This window comes from Taeniopygia guttata, chromosome 4A, assembly GCF_048771995.1.
Source record: "Taeniopygia guttata chromosome 4A, bTaeGut7.mat, whole genome shotgun sequence".
Lineage (NCBI taxonomy): Eukaryota > Metazoa > Chordata > Aves > Passeriformes > Estrildidae > Taeniopygia > Taeniopygia guttata.
The window spans coordinates 4453890-4479561 of NC_133029.1; the positions used below are offsets into that span (position 1 = coordinate 4453890).

Consider the following 25672-nt stretch of genomic DNA (forward strand, 5'->3'; position numbering starts at 1 on the left):
ACAACAATTGTAATTGTTTCTACGGCTTAGGAATGTCCTTCATCTTTGCTGGCCACGTGTCAGGGCTTGGGATTTAGAGTGAAAGTGGAGCTGATGCCCAGGATTAGAGACACTTTCTTGTGCTATTTATTCCCAAATCGTGCCAGCTCATGAGGTTAGAAAGAGCACTGTGAAGGAGGATAAATTGTTGTTTAATTCTTAATGAAACATCAATGCAAAAGGTGCCTATCCCATCCCCAGCAGAAGGTGACTTTGGTAGGTTGAGGATGGAGCCCCTTGGATCTCCAAGGAGAGATGCTCATCCTGGTTTGATTTTAGAACCTCAGGAACCTTTGTGAGCTGGAGCATCTTCAGCTTCAGAAGGCAGGATAAAAATTATTTCTTCGTCCAGCCTTTTGATTGAAAAGAGAGACATTGAACCATTTGTATTGGAGATTTTGTTATGTTTCCAGCATAGGGAAATTGTTTATGAGCCTTAAATGGAAGAAAAGCCCTTAACTATGATAATAGTTATAATTATAATAGTTATAACTATGTAATAGCTATATAGTTACTATATAACAGAAATTAATAGTAATTTCATTACTAATTATGTGAATGGAGCAGCAGGAGCACCCATGCACCTGAAATTCAAGCCTTGAATTCTGCAGGTATTTGCATGTTGTGAGAGGTGCCTCACCACTAATGGCAGCCACATTCCCACATCACAGGGCACTCCTCATCAGAGGCTGGGTTTTTCCAGTGGATGCCTTTGAGCACATTGCACTGAAATTTTGTCAAAGAATGACTGGTGTTTTGCCACTTTAAAACCATGGAAACATCACAATGTTCTTTTAGAAATTACTCTGGGAATTAATTGCAAATGACTTATTAATGAAACAAATATTCAGCTGTCACTGGAACCAAACTCCACGATAAGCTTAATGATTATTTTTTGAGAAAACACTTTTGTGTTTGTTTGATCTGCCTCGTGTTAACAGCAGTAGGAAAGGAGGGAAGCATTTGGTGTCGGAGTGGAAACTTGAAACTGGCAAAAAGGAGAGGAAAAACATCAGCCAATGACTGGGAAATAGGTGAAAGCCCAAAGAAAGAGCAGATCCCTAACAACTATGTTGGAAAGCTGCTCCCCAGGCAGGCCTGGCTGAGTAATAAGGGTTAGATCTGGGGACAAGCTGGGGAATCTGGAAGGGAAGCATTTCACAGCAACATTAATTTCATCATATTCCGTGTCTGGAAAATGAGCATGAAAGGATTTGCCTCGTATGGGGTGGGTAAATGTTTGCAAACTGCAGAGACACTCTCAAATGAATGTGAAATATCAGCTGTAGCTCTGCAAATGACAATAAAAATAAAATGTTTCTAATTAGGGAATGTGCATTCCTCAAGGCTGTGGCACTGGTCTGGGATGCACCACCAAACTTCCCTGCCCAGAGCTGTGTGCTGGGCCCACGGACCTTCCCAGTGCCCATGGGCCACCCAAGGGAGATCCTTCCACAGGCAGCTGGCTGGAGCCATGCATTTTTCCAGGAGTTCTCCTTTGCAAGGGCCAGCTATAAATAGGTAATAAAGCTTTTCCATGCTGCTGTTTACAAGAGCAGGAACACGGGGCAGGACACGAGCGCGGCGGATCCGCCCGCCTCAGGAACGCATCTCAGGTGTCCTTCTGCTGGTGCTGCTGAATTATTTACCACTCAGCAAGCGTGTGCCTGCGTGAGATATTGAGAGGAGGGGATCTGAGGTGAAACCCCATCCGTTTACCCAGAGCTGACACTGGAATATTCATTATCACGTTAAATGCAACCACAGTGAAAATGAAGGCTTCCGTTGATTATGTGCTTGCATAAAAGGCTTCTTTGGTGGCAGGCCCATGTGCCAGAGATCTGAATATAAAATCAAGTAAGTGGAAACCATTTTTTTAATAGTAAATTTGCCTTCTTGGAAGTTATGAGACTTGGCAGGTTTAAATTATGTTTTAAACCTGCTGTAGATTATGTGATTTTTCTAACTGGCCACAAGCAATACGAGATGAACACACACCACTCCAATCCCAGCCACATGTTTGAGCCAGGATTTCCAATGCAAATAAAAAAGAAATGCAGATTTTGTGTGCAAGGAATGGTGCATATTTATCTCAGTGCAGTGTTGGTTTGGCAGGGTTGGTGGGGAGGCCTCCTCTTCCCAAGTGCTGGATCTGCACTCACCTGCCTTTCCCTGTTCCTCTTCGTCCCAAGTTTGTGCTAGAGCACAGCTCAGAGAGGGGATCGAAAGAGCCCATTGGATTTATGGTTGTGGAAAAGTACAGGAGAATACATAGGATTGGCCAAAAAAAGGCATGAGGTTTTTTTCCCTTCCATCCATCCTTCCATCCTGTGCTTGCTCCTTTCCTGTCTTCCCCTTCCACCAGGGATCCAGTTGAATTAAAAGCTCAATTAAATCTTCTCTGGGAGGCAGAAGAAAACTTAGAGATGCTGAGCTGAAGCAGCTCCATGTGATGAAAGGCCACCTCTGGAGCAGGCTGTCCCACTGGGAAGCAGGAGGGCTGGAGGCTCTGGGTCCCTTAGGGCTGAAAATGAGCTCCCAGGAAAATTGGCACAGCGAGGGCTGGGGTTGGTGGCCATGGGCATGTACAGGGGTGTGAGAACAAAACCTATTTCTGTTGGTGCTGAGAACAAGGATTCACCCACGATTAGTAATTTATTGAAAGGTGTGACTGATTGCATCATCACAAATAATTTAAAAATAGATTGAAAAAAACCCAAAAACCAGTGTTCTCCATCCCATAATACTTACAAGAGACTTTCTAATTTGGCAAACAACAGGTAAGAAACAGGATGATCAGCAACTAGATTTGCCTGGACAAAGATGGAGATAGATAAATCTTGATTTGGAGCATGATTGAAGTGAAGCCATCATCTTCCAAGAAATCATCAGCTTTTTTTCTGGGAATCCGAGAGATACTTTGTGGCACATTCTTCCCTTTCTGCCTCCTGTTTTCATCTGTAATTGGAAATGTATTTTGTGAGAGAAAATAAAACAAACATCCAGTAGATACAAAAGCACCAAGAACCTTCAGCTTTGGCTAATCCCTGTAGACAGCACAGAGAGAAACAAAATGTTCTGTAGCTATAACTGAGAGACAGAAAAAAATCTGTGTTTAATAAACATTTAAAGGAAGAATTACACGTGCCACAAATCCCCTTTTATATTGCACTTAAAATCTCCTTACCTGCCCTTTAGTTTTCATGGTTTTCCTTATCTTCAGTGTCACTTAATCATATTTCAACAGGATTTGCTTCCTTGCTGCCCATCTGCTCTTCCTTTCTAGTGCAGCATTAATGCCACAACACCATCCCAGTAGCTCCCTTCTATGCCACTTTGATGTCAGGCACCCAGGGATTCAGGATTTTTCCATTCAGGTTCAGACAGAAAAGAAAAATACCAGGTTTGGAGGAGTGACAGATCCTGATTTCAAATGGAAATGTTCAGAGCAGGGCGGGGATGAAGGGGCAGTGAACAAAACTTGGATTCCTGTGGATGTGGAATGTTGGGATCCAGTGGTGGTCTGTGCTGCTGCTGGCCATGGGGAGCTTCTCCTGGCCCTGGGGAGATGCAGGCACTGCTCTGCTTTGAGTCTGTGTAAAGAAGGACCATCCTCTGAGGATATTCACCAAATTAATTAATGAGCCTCCGTCAAGGCTGGGCTCACCCCTGGGTTCACAAGCCCACCTGGCTTGTGTGGGCTGCCCAGTTGGATCTGTGTTTGCTGAGTTAGAGACATCATTTGGAGAGTCTTCATGTGGTTTATTAACCCTAAAAGCATTGCATTAGCAATCTTTGTATTTATGTCTTTCTTATTTTCCGAGTTAAGGAAGACTTTGTGTATTGTGTCTCAACAATTTAGGAGCAGAATGGTGTGGGAAGGGCTCCTGGGAAGGGGAGAATGTTTTTCTTTAGTGTTGATAGGAGCTCTCCCAAAGAAGTTATGTGCTGCCTTTTGCACTAAAAAATGTAAAAAAAAAATAAATTAAAGAAATCCATTCTAATTCTTCATGTAATTGTAAATTAGTCCTTAGGCCATTGATGGGAACAGGTCTGTGGTACAGCTGGGGATGTAATTCTCTCTCACACCACTACATTTGCTGGACATTAAGCTTTTATGATAATTAATAAAAACCCCTTTTTAAAGCTATCTGACGCCTGCAGTACTCAATACTTGAACCTCTATTCTTGAAATATTTTGAAACTAAATATAAATCTGGGGGTTTTTCTTATAAGAAAGTTAATCCAAAGTTCAGTCAATCCAAATTCTGAGGCGTTAGTGCCAGCAGCAGTCACTCTTGATATTTCCAATTAATATTTGCCTCAGATGTCAGGAGGCAGAGCAGGGCTTGGTTGGCTGCAGGATTCCGGAAATTCCTCTGTCCCTGAGTGGGGATCAGGCACAAATGATGCTCATTCATGCTTGGTGCAGGAAAGGCAAAATAGATCAGGAACTGGGTGTGCTGAAGCAGTGCCAGAGGCTCTGCCCTTCCCCTCCTGGGACACGGCTCTGGACTTGCTCCTTGCTCAGGCTGGGGTTGCCTCAGCTGGTTTTGGTGGGAACAAACTGAAATGAGCTGAGGCCACCCCAGTCCTGCCAAGGAAAGGTGCCCAGGAGGTGACAGGGGACAGAGGGACACCTTAAGGACAAGTTTAGAAAGAAAAGGTGGCTTGGAGGAAGATGAAAGTGCTTTTCTTCAGGACACAGAGGTGACAGAGAGAAGAAGGCAGAAGCAGGTGAGGAGGCTGAAGCAGAGGTTGCGGCTGAGGCTGAAACCTTGAACAATGAGAGGAAGGGGTTTGTTCCACTTCAGTTTGGTCAATGAATGTGTGCTGAAGACAAGCACAGGTTGATTATCTGGGGGAGGAGGTTTGAAGAGGAAACACGGGGCAGATGTCTGAGGCAGAGGAGAAACCACCACAAGCCTGGTCATGGGCCTGGCACAAATGAAAGGGTTAGAAAAGGAGGGGTGGCTCTAGCAATGGAAATAGGAATTAGCAAAAAAATGGAAAATTAAAACCACTCTGAACCACATGGAAAGCATTGTTTATTGTTATTATTAATTATTGTTATTATCATTATTACTATTATTGTATTAACTAAAGGCTGATTTGAATCTTACAAAGCTTCTGTCAGAAAAGGAGAAAACAAGTTTTAAATGTTGACTTTTAATTCTACCCTGTTTATTAGGGGCCATTAGTTCTGTTTTGCTAATATCTTGTAAGTAAACAGAATGAGGAAATTCAGTGGGATAGAGATGATAAAGACGATGAACCACTGAAATTTGGTTCCACACTGAGCACATAAGGGAGAAAAGAATGCCAATTAATGAATTACTAAAAGAGAAACACTACTAGAAGTAATAATAATGGTTCTCTATTATTTATGGTTGATTTTAGAAGAGAGAGAGTTCATTTTTATCCCAGAGCAGTCGACATGAGTGCTGAAGGAAGAGAAAAAACCCTTTAACCAAGTAGAAATTTCAGTCGTGAGCTGTTAAAGCAAGTCAAGCTGAATATTGAGGAAAATTCAAAAAGATAAAAATTACTTCAATTTGGTAGTTCTTCACTGGTTCTGCAGTTTGGCAGCTGTCAACATCTCAAAATATCATCTCACCCAAACTGTTGAAAGAAAGAAACCCTTTGATTTTTCCCTTGAGACTCCCAAGCTGAAAATGGACTCTTTGTAGTCTCAGCCTCATTTCAGACAGTTTTTTTTTTTTAAAAACATTCTTGCTGGCAGAAACAACTAATTCATAAATAGACTCTCTGTTAATTAAATAAGTTTTATCATTTTAACTTGCCTTTTAAAATGAAAAAGAAAGTAAATCTCTAACATTTCCTGCTTTATTATGAATCTTAAGGGACTAAGCATCACATTTCTTGCATCATTAATAATGCAAATTAGTTTTTGTTTGCATCTCCTATAAGTTTATAGTTAGAAGTAAATATTTAATGGGCAGATCTGGGAAATCAAATCATGGCTAGTGGAAATTTTCCCTTAGAGTTATTGAAAGGTAATGTAAGAAAGATGGGAGGCACTGTGGTTTCTGTTTATTTAACCTTTCTTGCTCTTGCTTTCCTTTCAGTAGAACTCTTTGTGACTTGTCATTAAACACTTCTCTATTCCTTCATTATCTGTTTTTATTATCTTTACAGTAGCCACAGAATTCAGCTTTTAATGCCATTTAAAGGAGAGGTTAAGCACATCCGTAGCCTACTTAGGGCTATAAGGATTGTAGTTTTGGTCCTGATTATTGGCAAGAAAACCAGGTGATTATTTCTAATAATACTTAAAAACTTGTTCATTTTGTAGCAATTTTTCTCTGTTTGCTTAATGAAACAATGACCAAATCAGATTAAACTTTGTCCAGGGCCTTTACATTGTGCACAGAAATGCCTTGGGAGGGTGAAATACTCTGAGCTGTTTATTTGTTAGCATAGTGAATTTAGTGAATATATCCCATATTGGACTTTCCCCTGCTTTTTTTCCACAAAATTCTTGCAAATATTGTACAACCCTCCGTATGAAATGTCTGTTGGAATGAGATTATTGCAGATAAATTACAGCTGTTTCCCTGCCACATCTGGGCTTTCTGCAGTGACTCTTCTTGTGTGTGTGGTGGATAACAAAAAATAATAAGTATCCTGTTATTTTGGGCGTGAAATCTGATAGTGAAAAACACACCAGGGAGAATTCTTCGGTGATAAAAATTTAAATAGACCCATTTATCAATATGACAGAGATTTGACCTGAAAGTTAAAGTGTTTGGAAGTTAAGTGGGGCTGTGTAAAGAAAGTTGAGGCTGCGCTACAGATAGACCGTGGCGTTTGTAAGTTATTAAATCAAAATAAAAGGTATTGACAAAACAATAAATTGCCTGGATCACCCCATCTAATAGGTTCTGGGAGCACTAAATACATTCTCCACGCTGAAGATGTGTGAAGCCTTTTCCTTTCTCACACTTTTGTTCTTCTCCTTGAAAACATTTGCACTGTGGTTGGTTTTATAACAGACTTGGCACCAAAATGGGCCTGGGGGTGCTTTGCCAGGGAATTGGTTTGGAGCAGTGGTGGGAAGCAGGAGCAGGGGCATTGCTCTGCTACCAACAGGATTATTGGACTTTGCAGGTGGGGTATAGATCACTCTGGGGGATTAAAATAATAATAATAAACCTAATATCTTTACTGGGAGAGGTATTTTGCTAATATCTTCTAGGCAGAGAGCACTGCAGTGCTCTTTGCTCTCCTCAGCACCATTTCCATGCTGGAAATCCGTGGGATTCAGAGGGGGAGCAGCATCTGGCAGTCCCTTCCAGCAGGGATGTTTGGGGAAGCAGTTAATGCCACCTCCTCATGTCACCCCCTAAACCTTTCAGGGCGACCAGCATCTTCATGGGAGAGGGGCTGAGCTTGTCCATGGAGGGGAAGGAAAATGTGGGACAAAGTGGGATGGAAAGGTTGGCAGTGGGTGGTGGGGCAGCTCTTCACCCCCAGAGTCATCAGCCAGGCCCTGCTTTCCCTAATTCCACAGGACTGGGGGTGAGCACCCCCTACCTCCAGCTTCCCTGCCGAGGAGGGAATGAGGCTGGCTCTGTTTGCCTTGAAAATGGCACAGATTTGAGACTATTTCCCCTCCTGCAGATTCCTCCGTTGAGAGGAGCATGGAAGACATTACTATTTATAGTGCGCAGTACGTGTGCCCAGCGGGACATCCCCCAGCAAACATCCTACCAGCCTGGAGGTGGGATGCTTTCCAGCTCCCTGGCCCCGGGATGGCCTGTCCCCTCTCCCAGGGAGGTGGGAAATCACACAGGGGCACCACCCATCACCCTCAGCTCTGCCTGTCTCTCCCTTCTGCTGAGATGAGATGAGATGAGATGAGATGAGATGCTCACCCCCTGCTGCGGAGCCGAGCGTGACGCTCGGAGGCAAAGCAAGTTTTCAGCACAAATAATGCAAGTTTTAAGAGAGGGAAAGGGCCCCAAAAACTGAAGTTATAAGGGAGCTGCAGAGCATCTGCAGAGTCTGGTTTGGGGATGGACAGCTTGTCTGTGTGTGGGAAATGAAGATGGAAACTTGGTTTAACTAAAAGGGTTTGGGATTTTCAGGGGGACGAGGACCAGCAGTAGGATGTGGGTTCTGTCACTGCCACTCTCTGCCTGACCACCTGGGTGTTCCTGTATGGGTTTGGGATATCAGAACCTCTTCATCTAAGCTTAATCTTGATATGGAAAAGATAGCTGACAATGGCAATAAAAATAACAGTAAGCAGTTGGAAAGGCCCAGCTCAAATCGTGCTCTGTCAACAGCTTTGCAATCTGTATAAATATGAGAGGAAAGACAAACAGCTGTGATTTCTCTTTAAGAATGTGAGTATCCATTGTCATAGATTTAAATGAGGATGTTTTACTTGTACTGTATGTAAATTCCTCCTTGGCAAATAACCCATGTCCACTAATGTATGTGTATTTTGGGTCTGTATAGTTTGGGTCTCTGTGAAATACAATGGAATTTGATAGCACACAGAAATACTTCCATGGAATGTCAAATTTTTTGTGTGTGCTTCTCACATATCCATAAATGAGTTTACACATTTCTAATTACTCATTCAAAAAGAGACTTTACAGCACTTTTAAAGGAGAGCCAATTTTTTCCCTACTGTGTTCTGTTTTTACAGCTTGTGGAAAGCTTATTTAATGAAAGTTTAAGTAATCAGCGAAAGTCATTTCTGAGCAAAGACTGACAGATATGAAGCCTCTTTTCACACTTCATAAGAGGTGGAGAGGGTAGCCATAAAATTTACAGCTGAATAGTACTCTGTTCAGCTTAAGTTATAGAATTATTAGTGTTCCAGGCATGTGAGAGGTTTTAGGGAGATGAAGTATTTAAAGTGATGCTCTATGTTTTGTGTAGCTGAGCTCGGAGTGCAATTTTAATAACAGCCCACCCTTCCAAAGGCAGCGACCTGCGCGTCCCATGGGGCTGATGTTGTGCTAAAAATATGTGTTTGCAGCTAACTGAGCTTCATGATATATTAATAAAACCCCAGCAATGTGTTCCCTTTGCAGAGACTCACCTCTGGCTATGAAAGTATGAATTCCTGGGATATGGAAATGAGTGCACAGGGTGTGTGGGTGAGGAAGGAGTGGGGAGGGAGGTGGCACTGTCAGCATCTCTGTGCCACCCTTGCGGCACAGGGACAAGGTTTTGCTGTAGGAAAGGTCTGGATACAGAGTGGTGGACAATCAGTGACTTCTGCAGGTTGTGACCAATTGTGTTTAAGAAGGTGGAATAAAAAAGAGCTGGGCTGTGTTATGAGACTGAGAAATGGGAAATCTCTGTCCCAGCTGATAAAAATGAGCATGGCTTTTAGAGGTATTTGTAGGTATTTGTGTGTGATTTGTTCTAAATATCATGAGGTGACCACATGTTGTAGTCATGGATATTATATACAAATATTTATCATTGAGAATGATAAAGAGAATGGTTTGGGGTGGAAGGGACTCCTCAATGCCATCCAGTCCAACCCCCCTGTCATGAGCAGGGACATCTTCAGCTACACCACGTTGCTTAGAGCCCTGTCCAAGATAACTTTGAATGTTCTCAGGGTCAGGGCACCTTCCACCTCTCTGAGCATCCCGTGCCACTGTTCTGCCGCCTTGGTAAAAAAAATTCTTTCTTATGGCAACATTAAGCCAACAAAAGCAATCACTTAAGGAGCTTCAATATTATGCTTGTTTTTGCATCCTTTCAACCTGTTGGGTTTTTGTTGTTTTTTCTGTTATGATTTGGCTGTACCTGCTTACCCAGGAACAAACAACAGAAAATCTTCTGTAATTCTTAAAAACAAATTGTGTGAGATGGAATCAAGTGTCACTGCAGCCACTCTGAGGTTGGCCAAGAACTGAACTGGGGAGGCATCTTCCATCCTCAATGCTCAGTCCTGGAGAACAGAGACACAAGGAGGTGACCCATTGTACAACTGCCACCAGTGCATGGTTTAAACACAGATAATGTGAGGTTTATATATTTTTAATTTGCTTTTATGTGGGCCAAATACAAGCAGCCTTGTAAAGCTCACTCTTAAACCAGATTAAAGCAGTGTCTTGGTAGCATTTATTGGTGGCTTATAAATCATGGTAGCACTTTATGACTGTCCACAAGCTGGTTTTGCTGTTAAAGGTTTCAGTCATGAAGACGTACAGTATTACTCCAGGTACAGTTGTAGTTCTACAGAAATTATGCTGAGGTGTTTTTGGAGGCCTGAAATTTGTGGAAAACTTGTGTGTATGGAGTAATTTTGGAAAGCTGAGTACTTTTACATGTACTGAGTACATGTAAAGGTACATGGGGTACCTTTAGTTGCTGTGTTAAGAAGCACTTTAACTAAATAAATGAAATATTGTCCTGTGTCTTTATGCAATTCAAGAAAATTTGCCAGTGTGCAAATTCCCAGGGTTTCCCTCTAACATCTACTTCAACCCAATTTAAGTTTTTCTGGCTGCTGATCACTTTGATTTCAGGTAAAAATCTCAGTTCCAGGGCAGTGCCAGGATTTGTCAGACCCTACAGGTTTCCAGTTCGGATTGTTAATACCAACAATTCCCAACCCCATTCCCTTGACTCCAAACTGTATTCGGGAGGCGTTTGGTGCTCATGCATTCAAACAGTTAATTTTCACTATGTTCTGTTAAAGAAAAGGAAAACTGTCACCCTGTCATTTTAGAGTCTGACACTAAGCTTGTCAAAAGAGACAGCTGTTAAACTGAATTACTGTTGACACGCAGAGAAACGGCCCTTGCCAGATGTAAAGGACATCTGCGGCAATGAAGTGGTACAGGGTGGCTTTTAAAATGTGGTCATACTGGTATTTGAATAGAGCTCTATGGCATTAAAACGTGGCCTTGACTCAGACAGTTTAAGGCAGTGAAGCAGAGCCAATGCCAAGCACAAAGAAGTGCTGATCTGTTGCTGTATCCATAACTTAGGCATGAATATGAAAACAGTGCAGTGTCAAAGCTATTAAGCTCTTATCGTGTATCCAGGAGGATGTGGGTTTAAAACACAGTAGGAAATATTTTGTATTTCTGGCTCCTCGGCTGTGCGGGTAGGTGAAGTGGAAATTCATAAGGTGGATTATGCGGGGAATGAATGGAAATAAGTCGTCTTGTCTTCAGCTAACAACTGCTCAGACAAGAATTGCAAAGGGCATTAGGCTTAGGAAGGGAGGCTGGATGTGCCTTGCCGGCGTTCCTGATAACGCTCCCGGGAGGTGGAGCACGTGGTGGGTGCTGGGGAGGCTCCCCTCTGGAGAGGGGAGTGAATAAAAACAAAAAACCATTGCACAGAGATACCTGTAAAATTCTGCTTGTGTATCTTTCACTGAAAAAAGAATCACAATACTGAGTTAATGTTGTAAAAAATATAGTTATTATGAATATTTTAGAATTTAGCAATTGAACCAACAGTAGGGAGTTCTGCACATTATATAAGAGTGCAAGTCTTTGATTTGCATGTCTTTAATGTAGGGATAAAGCTGTTTGGGGGAAAAAATATCAGTTAAGCAATTTTGCTAAATGTATGAAAAATGAAATGTTATGAGATGAAGCATGTATTCATTATGAAATGAAATTGATGTTTGAAGTGGAAAAAAAATTCAGGCCAAACATTATTTTGAATATGTTAGCAGATCATATCTTGATTTAGTTGTGTGTTTAATGATAGCAAAAAGCAAAGAGTTTCCATCTGGAGGGAAGAAGGCAAATGGTATGTCCAAATGACACAGGTTAACCTGCTCCTTTCTGCAGGAAAACAGCACCACCAGCAACAACAATTTGCTCTAAACCAGAAAGAAGGTGGAAGAGGTGGGACTAAGAGGGACTTTCTCCTTCAAAAGAAGAAATGTTGTTTTCCAGGCACCTGTATGCTGAAATGGATTGAAATGCAGGTGAGGTGAATTCATTCCTCTGCAGGGTGGTGGAAAGAGCAGAGTTTGTTTAGGTCTTGGAGTGATTTGGGCTGGTTCCCTGCATTGCTCTGGGGGCATCCCTTTCCCACGGAGAGTATCCCATTCCTGTGGACAACATCCCATTCCTGTGGAGAACATCCTCAGAAAACATCCCATTCCCATGGGAGAACGTTCCTATCCCCATAGAGAACATCCCGTTCCCACAGAGAGAGAACATCCCATTCCCATGGGAGAACATTCTCATTCCCATGGAGAACATTCCATTCCCATGGGAGGACATCCCATTCCCACAGAAAACATCCCATTCCCACGGGGAACATCCCATTCCTTTGGAGAATATCCCATTCCCACAGAGAATATCCCATTCCCACGGAGAACATCCCATCGCTTTGGAGAATATCCCATTACCACGGAGAACATCCCATTCCTGTGGAGAGCATCCCATTCCCACAGAGAACATCCCATTCCTTTGGAGAACATCCCATTCCTTTGGAGAACATCCCATTCCCACTGAGAACATCCCATTCCCACGGACAGCATTCAGCATCCCGTGCTGCCACTGCCCACCACTGCAGTGCCAAGAGGTGTAAGATCCGAGCTCGTGGTCCAGCTGGGAGCCTCCAGATGGCCAGAGACACGGGTTTAGTGTGTGATTTATGGAGGGGCTCCGGGCAGGGCTGCTGCCAAAGCTGACCTTGGTGCTCCCACCACTCCATATGGCTGTGGTTGGTTGGGTCACAGCAGGAGAAGGTGTAACAAGTCCAAAATCCATGATTGAACATGGCCCATGTTGCAATCTCATTTCTCAGCAGCTGGCAGAGCTCTGCCACGTGCTCAGGAGTGTCAGGGTTTAACCTCCGTGGCACAGGCACAGGCACAGAGTGTTTGAGCAGCCCCCAGGAGTCAGGGCATCCTGCTTTGTCCCTGCTGGGAGACACGGGAGAGGAGCAGCCAGGATGAACGTGCTCCCCTGGCATCAGAGAATGTGGGTGTGTTTTGGGGTTCAGGATGCTGGAAGAGCTGGTTCCTCAAGGATAACTTTGATGAATAAATTTTTAATGTGTTTTAGTCTGTGGAATGCAAGGGAGCAGGTGGCTGCCCAGCAGGGCCATCTCTGGGAGCCACTGGAGCTTCCAGCCTGGTGGAGTGAGGACAAGACAGATTTAGGAGGAAATTCCTTTACAAAACACTGGCACAGGCTGCCAGGGGAGGAGGTGGATGCCCCATCCCTGGAAACATTCAAGGTCAGGTTGCACAGGGCTGTGCTAGGACAGGGATAACCCTCACCCTGCCTCATACAGGAGTTATTTGGGCAAAACCTTTTTCTCATCTCCAGAAGGAGGTTTTATTCTGCAATAAAAAGGGCTGAAATCTTCAACCCCCTTTCCACTGCTCAGTGCTACAGATTTTGGCCAAAACAGACTCACCTATTTCCACAGGTTGAACTTTGCTGTAATGGTTAACTTTTTACAAACAAGCACAAAGTGGAACATTTAAATAAACAGGAACAAGCTTATTATTAGATGGCAGGTTTTTATTTGATAGCTCTTATAATGTCATTGTTAGTTTATTAAAGCTTACCATGAAAAATCTCTCTCCTAATCTAAGCTCTTTCATACAGATTCCTACTTTGATTGACACCAAAATAAAATAACTAACCTATAAATTATAATGTACGGTTTAAATGATGGATAAATGCATTATTTGTAAAGCATTGCAAGGATCAACTTCTGCAATTTCTAGAAAATAAAAAATATTTTATGAAGATAATAATAGGGCAGAACTCAGCTCTTTTTGTGAACATTCTCACTGCATGCTGGTATTAGGTGATCCTTAAGCTGCCCTCCAACCCAAACTATCTATTGCATGATTCTGTGCTATTTTTAGTAACCAAACAGATATGGGGGGGAAAAACCCTGATGTTATCAGCCATTTCAACATCAGAATCATCACTCCCAAGTCAAAAATCTAAATCACAGAGTCACAAAAGGGTTTGGGTTAAAAGGGACCTCAAAGATCACCTCACTCCAACCCTCCTGCTGTGGACAGGGACCTTCACCAGATCAGGTTGTTCCAAACCCCAGCCAGATGGGGTTTGAACACTTCCAGGGATGGGGCAGCCACAATTTCTCTGGGTAACCTGTGCCAGGGCCTCCCCACCTCTGCATTCTTCCCAGAGACACCCCCAGCTTCGTGAGTTCCCAGTAAGCAAATTTCTGTCATTGAAGTCACCCCAAAATCCATGTCTGTAAAGGCATTCCTACTCACCTGGCTGCTGATGCTGGAAAGGCAATGTTCTTTCCCCTTTTCCATGCCAAGGAGTGAAACTCCCTGAGCTCCCTGTGTTCCCTGGGAGAGGCTCCGTGCCTGCACAGGGCCAGCTGGAGATGTGTCCCCAAGCTGGAGTCCCCTGCAGCACTGCAGACATGGGAACTAAGTCATTTTCCAGCAGAAAATAATAGACAATGGCTCCTTACAATCCGCCTGCTTGTTGGGAAAACAGGGATCTCCAGGGAGGGAAGGACTCCCTGCTACTTTTTACACACCCTATTTTAAGTTGAGATTTTTAATTCAGCTTTCATGCGGCCTGATAACTGTTCCTCACTGGAGGAAGAACCTTGGATAAATGGAATTTGCTCTGCCTTGCTCAGTGAGGCCACCTCAGAGCACTGGTGCTTGGTGAGTACCATTAATGGGTTTAAATTTAACTCTGCAAGTCCCAACATGGAAAATGTGGCTCTTGTTCCTGGAGTTTTGCAGCTTAAAATGAGTTAATAGCACATCTCAGGCTAGATCTGAGTGCATATTATAAATGACTAATTTACTTCTCGGATTTAGCATTTCCCCTGCTTAGATTGTGATTTCTATGAATAATTTCCTGTATAAAGGGTTTTTTTTCTCTATTTCTTCACAGTGTGAATTGAAGAAATATTTGGAAACTGAGGTGGTTGTTACCTTTCTGTACTTGGGTGTTCAAAGAGTGTTTCTGGCCAACACCTAAAATTCAGTTTCCAAGGCCGGAGGCAGCAAAAGGCAAGTTTTGTAAAGACAAAATGAGACCAATGGAAAGAAATTTCCTCCCAGCACATTGGGAACCTTTCTCAACAATAAAACCCACCAAAGGAACCACGATGTTTGTGGATTTTGTAGCTCCTTGTTCAGTCCAAATACGAGGCAACCTTTCCCCTGAATTTATGGAGTTTAACACTGCAGGGAGTTTGGGATCTTCACAAACTATAACCAGATTTTACTGGTGTCAAATCTTTTGTGATCCAAGCTCGTTTGTGGTGGGAATGGGCTCAAGGTAAGGTCATGAGGAATTATATTTCTTTCTTTACCCTGTATGGAATTCTCAAAAGCCAGTTGCTGACTGGGTTGGTAAATCACATCCTGCATAAATATATTGATAAATACCAATATATCTTCAGCTAAGAAGAATCAGAGATGTCCCAAGGAGGAAAAATTAACTCCTTTTCCACCTCTGTTTGCATTGAAGATGTTTCTTGTTTCAAAGACTTTTTCCTTAGAATAACTGTTTGCAAGCCCTGTGAAAAGCCAGGTAATATCCTTATATATCCTTCGTCCTGTCCCAGGTCCGTGTTTTAAGATCAGCGTCTCAGGTACAACCAGTTCTTCCAAACATCACCTTTTACTCTTTTTGGCCTTAAATATTAATGTACTCTTCTTGTTTTATTTTCAGAAATTCTGTTTATTATTTGAAATGAACATGCAGCAATAGAAATTTTCTCTAAATTAAGTGAAAACTCAATCTTTTACATATATTTTCTCATGTAATTGTTATCAGGTTGGTAAAAGGAATCTGATTTTCAGTAGAGGAGCAGAATTTTCTTTATTTTTGTTTAATCTGTAGGGATTTTCCATGTTTTATAAAAGCTGCAGGTACAGGTAAAGATAAGGAAAGAGGAGGGCAGGTATTGGTGTGCTCACTGAGTAGCTGATTTAGAGAAATGGGGGTCCCCTGGGCCTGACTTGCAACCAAATGACCAAAACACTTTGCCTTTTATTTATTTATCCAGCTACTTAACACTTCTTACCGTTTCTCTTAAATGAATTAATTTACCCTACAAAGCACTCCTTGCAATAATCAATGACTCATTACACTGAAAGCCCGCAGGAAATACTAATTAAATGAAAAATGTGCAGGAGGAATTTGCAACTTTTGTATTTCCAACAGCCCAGATACTCAGTGCTTTCTTTTTTTTCCCCAAGTCCTCATAAGTTACAGGAGAGGTTTTTGCCTTCAGCCACAGGGAGCTGTGGTGGCTTGGAGGGTGGTGATATTTCCCAGACATACCAAATCCAGTTCATTTATCATCAATATCCACAGGAAATAATAATCTGTTTATACATCACATTTCTTTGAGCTCTACGACGTTCTAGTCATGAATTCCTTCCAGCTGCTTTTCTCATTCCCACAGCAGAATTGCTTGGGAAGGGTTATCCCTTACCCAGCACTTACTTCAACAATTATTGACTGATAGCCACTGGTAATTCCAGCTCTCCAACAATCTTTGATAAAGATTTTGTGCTGTTGTTATGCTCTCAAATGTTTCCTCACCCATAAATGCTTTGAACTCCAGATTGGATAGTTGACACAGACACCTTTTGGGGATCTTTGAATAGGAAGAGCTTAATAATATGGAAATAATATGGAAGATGAAGTTTTTATAAGGATAGAAATGCTGAAAGTGAGATGGGTTCAAAACTCCTGCTTCCTTGCTGTGTCCTGCTCCCTTTGGTGAAGGGATTTCTGGAGCAATCGAGGTTTCTTTTATCCTTGGTCAGTGATTTTTGGAGAAAGTGTGTTAAGCCAAGCCACGAAATAATGCAATCAGAGCAAGGTAAAGCAAAATCCCCCAAAACCACCACCAGCATAAAAAAAACAACCCAATAAAGACAAAAAGGAAAAAAAAAAAAAAAAAAAAAAAGGCAGTGGCCAAGCTCCTTTCCTTCAGATCCTTTGCACTGATGGTTTTGTAGGATACCAGCCTTCTGTTCTGGTTTGTTCCCCACCAAATCACCCCTCAGGTTTGTTCCTCCCTCCAAATTAATTTACATTTTTTGCAGATTGCTGTTTTCTTGACCACCAGGCCATACCTTCATTCAGGTACTGCTGCTCCCATTTAGTTTAGCAGGTCACCCAATGCCAGCCTGGGGCACTCACTGGAAAAGTTCAAGCCACAAACACTAGAAATAATTATTTTGATTTTTAAGTAACATGGGAAGAGAGGGAGAATAAGAGAGGAATTAATTCCCTACTCAGTTTTAAGGCAGCAAGAATTTAAGTCAATTTAGCTCCTCGTGCTAATTAATGCTCCCAAAGAGCTGTAAAATATAACAACAGAGAAGATTAATTATTTAAAGTGGAAGTGACCAAGAGAAATCTGGATGAACACAATACTGCCTCTACTTTTGGTTTTCAGGTAAGAAATTGCATTTAAAATGGTGGCAATGTGTTGAAGATTTTGGTAAAACTTTGTTCTCAGCTGTAGGCAGTTGTGTTTCTGTAGAGATTTCCTGTGCTGCAGGACAGGGAAGGCAGGGCAGGAAGGGTAAATTAGGGAGAAAAGAAGATTTTAATCCCAAATGGATGAAACTTGAGATAGAAATGCCTGGTTTATCCCCTAGCTCTGTATTTTAGAGATAAAACAAATGGTGGTGGTGGCAGTAGTAGTAGTACACTGAATTTATTTATTCTGTAAATCAAGAGCTGGATATTTTCCTTGCTCCTTTGTAATTTTATTGAAGGAAAATCATAGATGTCTTTTTAGTGCTTTGGGGGATTGATACTTTCAGGTTACATTCCTGGCTTTCAGTCTAGTTTCTCCCTCACCAGCCTTTGGAATTCAGTGGGACTGATGGATTTCATCATTTCAGGAATTAGGCCCTAAATTCTGATGTCTACAAAACATAAAAGAGCTGGAATTGTGTATATTTTCCCCTCAACCTGCAATATATTCCTTAAAGACAATAGGAAAAAAAATCATATAAAATGGCCTCTTTATTTGGAGGTACTTTAATATCAGAGGATATTTGCTTCCAGCTAAGAAAACATTTGTTACAGAACTAAAAATGTTTGATATGCTGCTGTATTAGATAAAGTTTGTTAGTGCACAGTGGCACAGTGCTGGTAATTGAAGAACTCACAGGATTTTCGGCAGTAAAAGATCCCCAGTGAGTGCTAAGCTCAGTGGGAAAATGTGATGTATAAATCTGCAGTGAGAGCAGAGGAACAGGAGGGGAGCAGCTCTGCACTCAACCCTGGGAACCCCAAACCACCACCAGAGAACATTAAAGTGAAATAAAAGAGAAGAGATGATATCTTGGGGCATAAAAGCTGTTTCCAAAGAATTTTCTTGTTAAATATAACGTTGGACAAGAGCCCACAGAAATTCTCAACTCACTGGAGACTCCTGCTGTCACTTGGCATGATCTGGTCTAGTAGAGGAACCAGCCTCTAGCCCTGCTCCTTCCTTCTGGAATATCTAATTCCATGAGGAGAAGTGGTCATTGGAGATATTGAGAGAGAGGGGAGAAGCCAGGCAAGACAACCATGGCCAAAGCTAATGGATAAATTGCTTTTGTGTGATGGCATGAGGAACATCAGCTTGTGAAGAACTGATGGAGGTTTGTTATATCCTGAGTTAGCCACCCCTGGATGGTTTCAGGAGTGGGGAAGGTTTGTTATATCCTGAGTTAGCCACCCCTGGATGGTTTCAGGAATGGTGAAGGTTTGTTATATCCTGAGTTAGCCACCCCTGGATGGTTTCAGGAATGGTCAAGGTTTGTTATATCCTGAGTTAGCCACCCCTGGATGGTTTCAGGAATGGTGAAGGTTTGTTATATCCTGAGTTAGCCACCCCTGGATGGTTTCAGGAATGGTGAAGGTTTGTTATATCCTGAGTTAGCCACCCCTGGATGGTTTCAGGAATGGTGAAGGTTTGTTATATCCTGAGTAAGCCACCCCTGGATGGTTTCAGGAATGGTGAAGGTGAGCCTGGAAAGAGCCAGAGGGGGAACGGCAAAGCCACCAGAGGAATGTGACAACAAACTCCAGAGAGCAAAGGCAGTGCCACGGAGGGGGAGGCTCGGGCACCTGTTGTGACAGCTGTGACTAAGCATACAATGACCAGATCAGGGTGAATAATGAGACAATCTGCTCATTTAAGAGTGGATATACAAACCCAGCAGGGACATGAAACTGTTTTGCTTTGTTTTACTGATAATGTGTTATTGGAGTCATGTCTCTGGCTGTGTCCTAGAGTGGGTTCAAAACAATTACTTACATAACACAGGATATATTTAAGTCAGGGAAAAGCAGGGAGGGAGAAATGTGTGTATCTCAATTTCTGGTTAAGAAGGAAAATGAAATTATGTTTTTCCCAATAGATTTATTGATTCCCATTTTTCCAGCACAGGGATCTCCGTCTCAAGGGCTGGATCCCCCTTGCAAAACTTGAACTGGAAAGTAATCAATGAATGAGACTAAGCCCTGTACCCACCCTTCCCAGCTGCTGGTTCCTACCCTACCAAACATTAATTATTCTAATAGAAAACTCCTTAAAAATAACTCAATCAATGCATTCTCCAGAAGTTGGAGCCCATCTCTGGATGCCTCCAGCCTGGTCCATGGTGGCCAGGCAATATTTGGTGCAGGCCTGAAGTGTTTTTCTCTTGGAGTGCTCTGCTTTAGGAGTGGTCAGGTGTCTTCTGCATCAACTTTAGGGTTGATTTTGAGGTGGCAAATGCACTGCTTTCACAAAATTTCTTCCATGGGTGAAAGAAAATTGTGTTTGCTGATCACATGAGTGACATGCAGGACAACAAGGAAAACAAAAGGAAAAATTGAATTCCCAAAGCCAAGAAATAGCAGAGCCCAGGGCAACTGCCTGTGCTGCAAACTTGATTCACAACTAATGGCATTCCTTGAAAGAATGACCACCCCTGCTTTAATTTCAAATTTAAACCATATTGAGAAACTTGGAATACTAAGACAAGATTTGTGGGATGTAAATACCTGATGGGTGCAGCCAACCAGCACAAAATACCTTTGGAGGGAGATGGAGCTCAGTCCCTGCTGGAGTTCCCTGTGCCTACAGATCATCGTGTACAGGGAGTAATTACAGCAGGGTTTGTCAACTAATTTGGTGGAGGGATGAATTCTTTATCTATTAATCAATGTAGGGAAGCATGAAGCACCTATAAACCATTCATCTCACTTTAGCTTCTTGTTTACCTTTAATTAGAGTTGTTCTAATTTGATTGGGGAAAATGGAGGTACCTTGGAATAGAGAGGTGTCAGCTGGAGCATCTTGGACAGCCCTTCCTGCTGTGGGATCCTCAGGAAAATAAGTTGTCTAGTTTGGATTTTTATTTCCAAAATGAACACCCATAGACAACTCGCAGGGTAAGACCCCTAAATCAGAGGTAAATAAAAAGATGGTTACAGTGCCAGCACCTCACCAGTGAGAAGGAAGTCTGTAGCAGTGTGAATTAATTCATTTTTCGTTTACACCTGCAGTGGGTCACCCCCTCTTTTCTCATTTTTCTCATTCCTTTATTGTTATATTTATGCACAAGGAGGTTATTTATTAGGAAAATATAATTTCTTCACCTATTTCTTTATCTACTGTTGAAATAGGGTAAGACCAATGCTTTTATGTTTTTTTTCCCTTTTAAAATTGTTTACCTTTTCTTCCCAGAGTTTCCAGGAGGATTATAGGTAAGGGTGTGACAACTATACAGAGTTATGGGTTGTTTTACAACAGATGTGTAGTGTGTGATGCAGATAAATGCAACTGCAAGCATAGGAGTCCCAGTGGGTCACTTGCATTTAATTTCATTTTAGCTTGACTTTAAATCAGTGATATTTAATTCTTTTTTATAAGAGAACTCTTAAAAATGTTTTTATAAAATGAAAAGTCCTAGTTAAGCCTTGGAGTCCTACATGGAAGCGTGAAAAACTGCAGCTTCACTAAAAACTGTGCAGTAAATGTGCCGTTCCTTGGTGCATGCTTATTAAGGGTAAATATTGTTCTCTGGGTAGTGCCTAGAAATTGTAATTAATTTCAAATATGCCCTCTTTTTGTCCACGTATGCAGATTTCAAATCTGTGCCTCCGCCGGTTTTGACACCGTGCAATGAAGCATCCGAGCTCTCAGATGTCTGGCTTTTCCGAGTTGTGAAATGAGAAAACAAACAAACCCAACCATTCCAGCCCTGTCAATCTCCTTCTCAGTGGACAGATGCCCTGGTGCCAGAAAATCTTCATCCCATGATCCCACACCTCTTGGCAGTGCCAAAAAAAGAGAAAAAAAAAAGCCAGAGATCTACTGGATGCAAAAGCGCGACGGTTCCTCACCTCAAAAAGTGGGATTTGTGGCCACACTGGAGCTCCTGGGTGAGGCTGTGTGGGGAAATGGGTACAGCCTCTTGTTCTTGCATTCCTGGACTCCCAGATAATCCATCTGATCTGCTCCTGGAGCAAGGTGCCTCTGGACAGTGAGGGATTAACTGGTGAGGGTCCAGGTTTACAGAATGAGCTGAGTACAGTCAGTACAGTTTGTGGATTGTGTTGTTAATTAATTAAATGGAATCGTTAATTATGGTTTTAAATATTTGATTGGGTGCTTATCTGGTGGGAATGGGCTAAACTTTCTGAGGAAAATGGAGAGTTTGGGTTTTAGCACAGAAAGCACTCTGAGCTGCCTGTGGCCATGTCCCTTGAAGGCCATCACCCAGATCAGGTGTCCTGTTGGGCACAGGAGTTTTTGGGGGAGGATGAGGCTTCAGTCAGGTCTGTCCAAGCAGTCCAGGGGAGCATAGTTCCAACAAAACCCAGCCTGGTGCTGCCAAACCCCACAAGATGCAGCAAACCACCCTGGAGCCCTTACCAGGTGGGTTTAAAACCCTACAAATCCCACTGAATTTACTGTACAGCAAACTGGCACTGCCCGAGCCAATGGCCTGCTTTGGTACAGATGAGATTTTCTTTCTGGCTAACAATTTGTTTTCAGTGTCACATGTGGCATCCCAAGAAGCTGCAGCATTCAGGCCTTTTTAATGAATTCCTATCCTTGCATATTAGTGGGAATATTTCCACTGCAGCAAACACCATAAACAGTTTCCACACTGGGGTGTGTTATACTGCCACCAGAATTGGTTCTTCTGATGGTTCATTTCTTTTATGCTGAGAATTCAGGACCAATTCAGCTCGGTTTTATGCATCATTAGAGATTTACAATTACTTTGCTATAGTTTCTTTCTGGAAGCCTATCTCTCATGGTTAATGCTACGGGAGTCCTGTTGTGTAGAGGCTGCTATGAGCCACCTTATAGCAATAAAGCATTTGAGAAGGATTTGGAATTATGAGTGGCTAAATTCTCCATGCAGTGCCTGTAATGCTGCTATCCCTTGCTGAGCTTGGGTTGAAACCCTTTTTTTTTCTTCTCCCCAAATTAGAAAAAAAAAAGTGCTGCTTCTTTGAGAGGTTTTGAATCATTTACATGCAATTTTTTTTTTTTGTTCAACTGCTGCAGTCAGAAATGAGGAATTGTGCAAATTTCCATTTGGATTTCATGATCCTTAAAATACATTTAGGATGTATTAGTATATAATGAAATAAGGCCTCCTCGTTTTTTTTTAATCTCACTTTTTAAAAGACTAATCATTATTTGGGACTTTATTTTGTTTTTTGGATTTTATGTGTGTTGCTAAAGCCAGTAAATTTCACAAAATTTGTCCTTGCACGATAAGCAGCTGATCTGCATGTGTTATAATCCACATAACTCACATTTTACATAAATACACTATTGCACTGAAACAAACATGATATGCAGTGCATAATATGGGCCTGATCTAAAGGCCATTAAAATCAATGAAAATATTTCAAATTAACTTTTATAGCCTTTAGATCAGACTCTAAATGGGCAAATTACAGTTATGGAGTTTCCCATTTACATACCTGTGTGCTGCATTTAATGTATTTTATGGAATTGAAATTACTTGGTCCTCTTTTTCATGCTTTTTTAGGCTAAGAATTTGCCAAGGGCATCAACAGCAGTTTTCCCAGGCTCCGGCACAAGGATTATGTAGTCAATCCACAAATGACTCAAATCTTTGAAGAAAAGGGCATGGTTATCAGAGAGGCTTTGAGGACAGCAAGGACGGGAGCGCTATCTGCCTTTTTCCATCAGAGATTCCCATTCCCTCTCATTAACATCCTCAGGACATCAGCACAGCCAGCGGCCCCAGGGAATTGCTTCCAACTTTTAAGGGGATGTGCACAAGGCCTCGCCCCTGCGTTGTTTCAGACAGATCAAACCAGATTTGCCTCGTGTAAGGTGAGAAGAAAGGCTGGGGCACAGCAGCATTAGGGGAGGGATTCAAAGGTTGCAGGGAATTTTCAAATCCATTGTTACATCTTGGTAATCTTTCTTCCTTTACAGGGTTCTTCAGTCCCACTGAGGATGCGATGTGAACGCACACACACTTGGTGTGGGGAAAGGAGATGCCTCTACCTGCTCACTCCCAGTGCCCTGTAATGAAAAATGCTTTTGGAGCAACACTGGAAATAAGCCATCAAAATATCTGATTAAACCTCTTAAGAAACTCTCACTAATCACCTTCTCTGCTCTTGATGGAATGTATTTATGCATTATAAATATACTTACTGTGTGTGTGTGTGCTCCATAAATCACACCCAGCACTTCTATATGATGTATAAGCACATTCTATAGAACACACACAAATACAGATGCCAGGCTCCCACAGAGTTCATCACTGGAAAATGTTTGAAGGATCTGATCCTTAATATTTAATGAGAAAGATGCTATTTCCTTCCTCAGCTTTTATCTCTGGTTTGGCACAGTCATTAAATTTGTTGTTTCCTTGCAAGATTATATAATTTATGACCTAATTTTAGACTTTTGTGTAATGGCGTTGAAACACTCGTGGCATATCCTGATTTCTTCACACGGAGTGTTCCAGCCTCAGCCACCAGCTCCAACTCGACTTCTGTGAGCTGCCTGTCAGCCAGGAGTCGCAGGCATGAAAGAAAAACAGCCCAACAATATTCAGGCAGCATTAGAAGATTAGTTTGTGGGGGGTTTGCCCTGCAAAAAATATGATTTAGCAGCATTTCCAAAGCCTTCTGCAGTGCTGGCAGGAATCCCCAGGTAAGACAGGCAGCACCCAGCAACTTTATTGCCGAAAATATTTTCATGCTTCTGACTTTCAGACTCCTCTGGGACAGCAGTGCAGGAGGGGTGTCTAGAGGTGCTTTAAAACCACTGCCAGCCCCTCACCCTCTGGAATTTCCTCCCAGCACCAGCCTGGCTGCTGGGCTGATTTTTTGCTGCACAAAGTGTTGCTGGATAACTCCAAAAGGAATTATTCTAAAGCTGCAGCCACATTTTTTTTTTGGTGTTTGCTGTGTGTCCAGAGTAATTCAGAGATGCTGCAAATAGTGCCATGAACTTCAGGTATTCTGTAAATTTTACCCATATTGTTGGGACCAGTCTTTCATAAAATTTGATATATTAGCTGTTGCATTAATGCACTTTGAGAGGATTTTATCCTGGTGTTCCATAGGGAAGTGGCTTGTGGTTGAGGAAGGATTTGATGTTTCCTTTGTGCCTGCAGTGCTATTTGGAGGAGTTTTCCTCTTTTTCCACCTTATCCTGAATATCCAACAGGGATGGAAGAGCTGGGATGCTGCATCCTAAGATCAGCACAGGAACACAAGGGACACCCCTCTACCACAACAACTTCATGTACAAGGTGAGGGGGTGCCTACATGAAAGAAAAAGCATCCTCATGAAAAGGGGACATTCATTCTTGGATTAAATAAATTGGAGAGTTTTTCTCCTTGGTTTTAATGGAACAGTTCCAGGAAAGAAGCAGAGAACAAAGTGTTTTCAGAATCACATAATTCAAGAGTAAAATCATAATTCCAATTACCATTGCAGGCACTTCTGGCCTTGGGAAACCTATGCTAATATTTATTATTATGTGATTGACCTCTGATTTCTTCATAATTTACATTATCAACCCTGATATTCTTAGTAACATCCTTTAAATCATAGAAACAGGTGGCAACAGTGCACGATGAAGTCACATCCTGCAGATTTTTTATTTACTTAGTCCATTTTTTCCTGGTTAAATAACATTGTGAGATGTAGAATCTCACCTCCACAAAGTCTCTAGGGGTGTGTATAATTGTGGAATGCATCTTCTATAATCTCACAAAATCAGTCAATCCTATCAGAAGTACAAAGAGTTTTACAAAGTCAGTATTTCACTCCCATCACTGCCTGACATCGTTTTCCACACAGCACAAGAAAATATTTACTTGACTCTTTGACATGAATTGCCACAAAGCCTTTGGAATGAAAATGAAATATTGAGAATTAAAATGGAATAACTTGACTTAATTAATTTAGCCTATTTTCTGTGTGCTGCATTTAGATGTCAGATGATTTCTTATAATGTTTGGGATGGACATGGACACCTCCAATCCCTGTTCTTCAGCAAGGTGCCTACACACAGAACACAGAGCTGCCCAGAATATCCAAAGCTGGAAGCTGATCCTCTTCTCCATCATCTAAATATTTTCTTTGAATAAGAGCATTTCTCTGGATG

The 25672-nt window shown here is 42.0% G+C and overlaps 1 protein-coding gene and 1 long non-coding RNA gene across 28 annotated transcripts in view; one reads left to right on the forward strand and one right to left on the reverse strand.

Annotated features, from left to right (window-relative positions):
* Positions 1-25464, forward strand: part of LOC140684151 (uncharacterized) — an 80513-nt gene extending 55049 nt beyond the window's left edge. For 11 of the 27 annotated variants that reach the window (XR_012055950.1, XR_012055949.1, XR_012055951.1 and 8 more), the window contains 5 exons: positions 11850-11989; positions 14586-14689; positions 14925-21431; positions 23063-23373; positions 23479-25464. Coding sequence is in view for 15 of the 27 variants with exons in the window: in XM_072929033.1 (XP_072785134.1) it covers positions 11850-11989; positions 14586-14636 (191 nt within the window). In the remaining 12 variants the exon portion in view is untranslated. Of the gene's footprint in view, positions 1-2819; positions 4190-6138; positions 6313-9916; positions 10063-11849; positions 11990-14585; positions 14690-14924; positions 21432-23062; positions 23374-23478 lie in introns of those variants that run through there. The other 16 variants (XM_072929039.1, XM_072929041.1, XM_072929050.1 and 13 more) reach the window with 7 other exon arrangements.
* LOC140684152 (uncharacterized) lies at positions 1882-14586 on the reverse strand. Its single transcript, XR_012055954.1, has 2 exons — positions 14279-14586; positions 1882-13148 (listed from the first exon to the last, which is right to left on the reverse strand). It is a non-coding gene; the product is annotated as an uncharacterized lncRNA (long non-coding RNA).
* Positions 25465-25672: the final 208 nt, after the last annotated feature.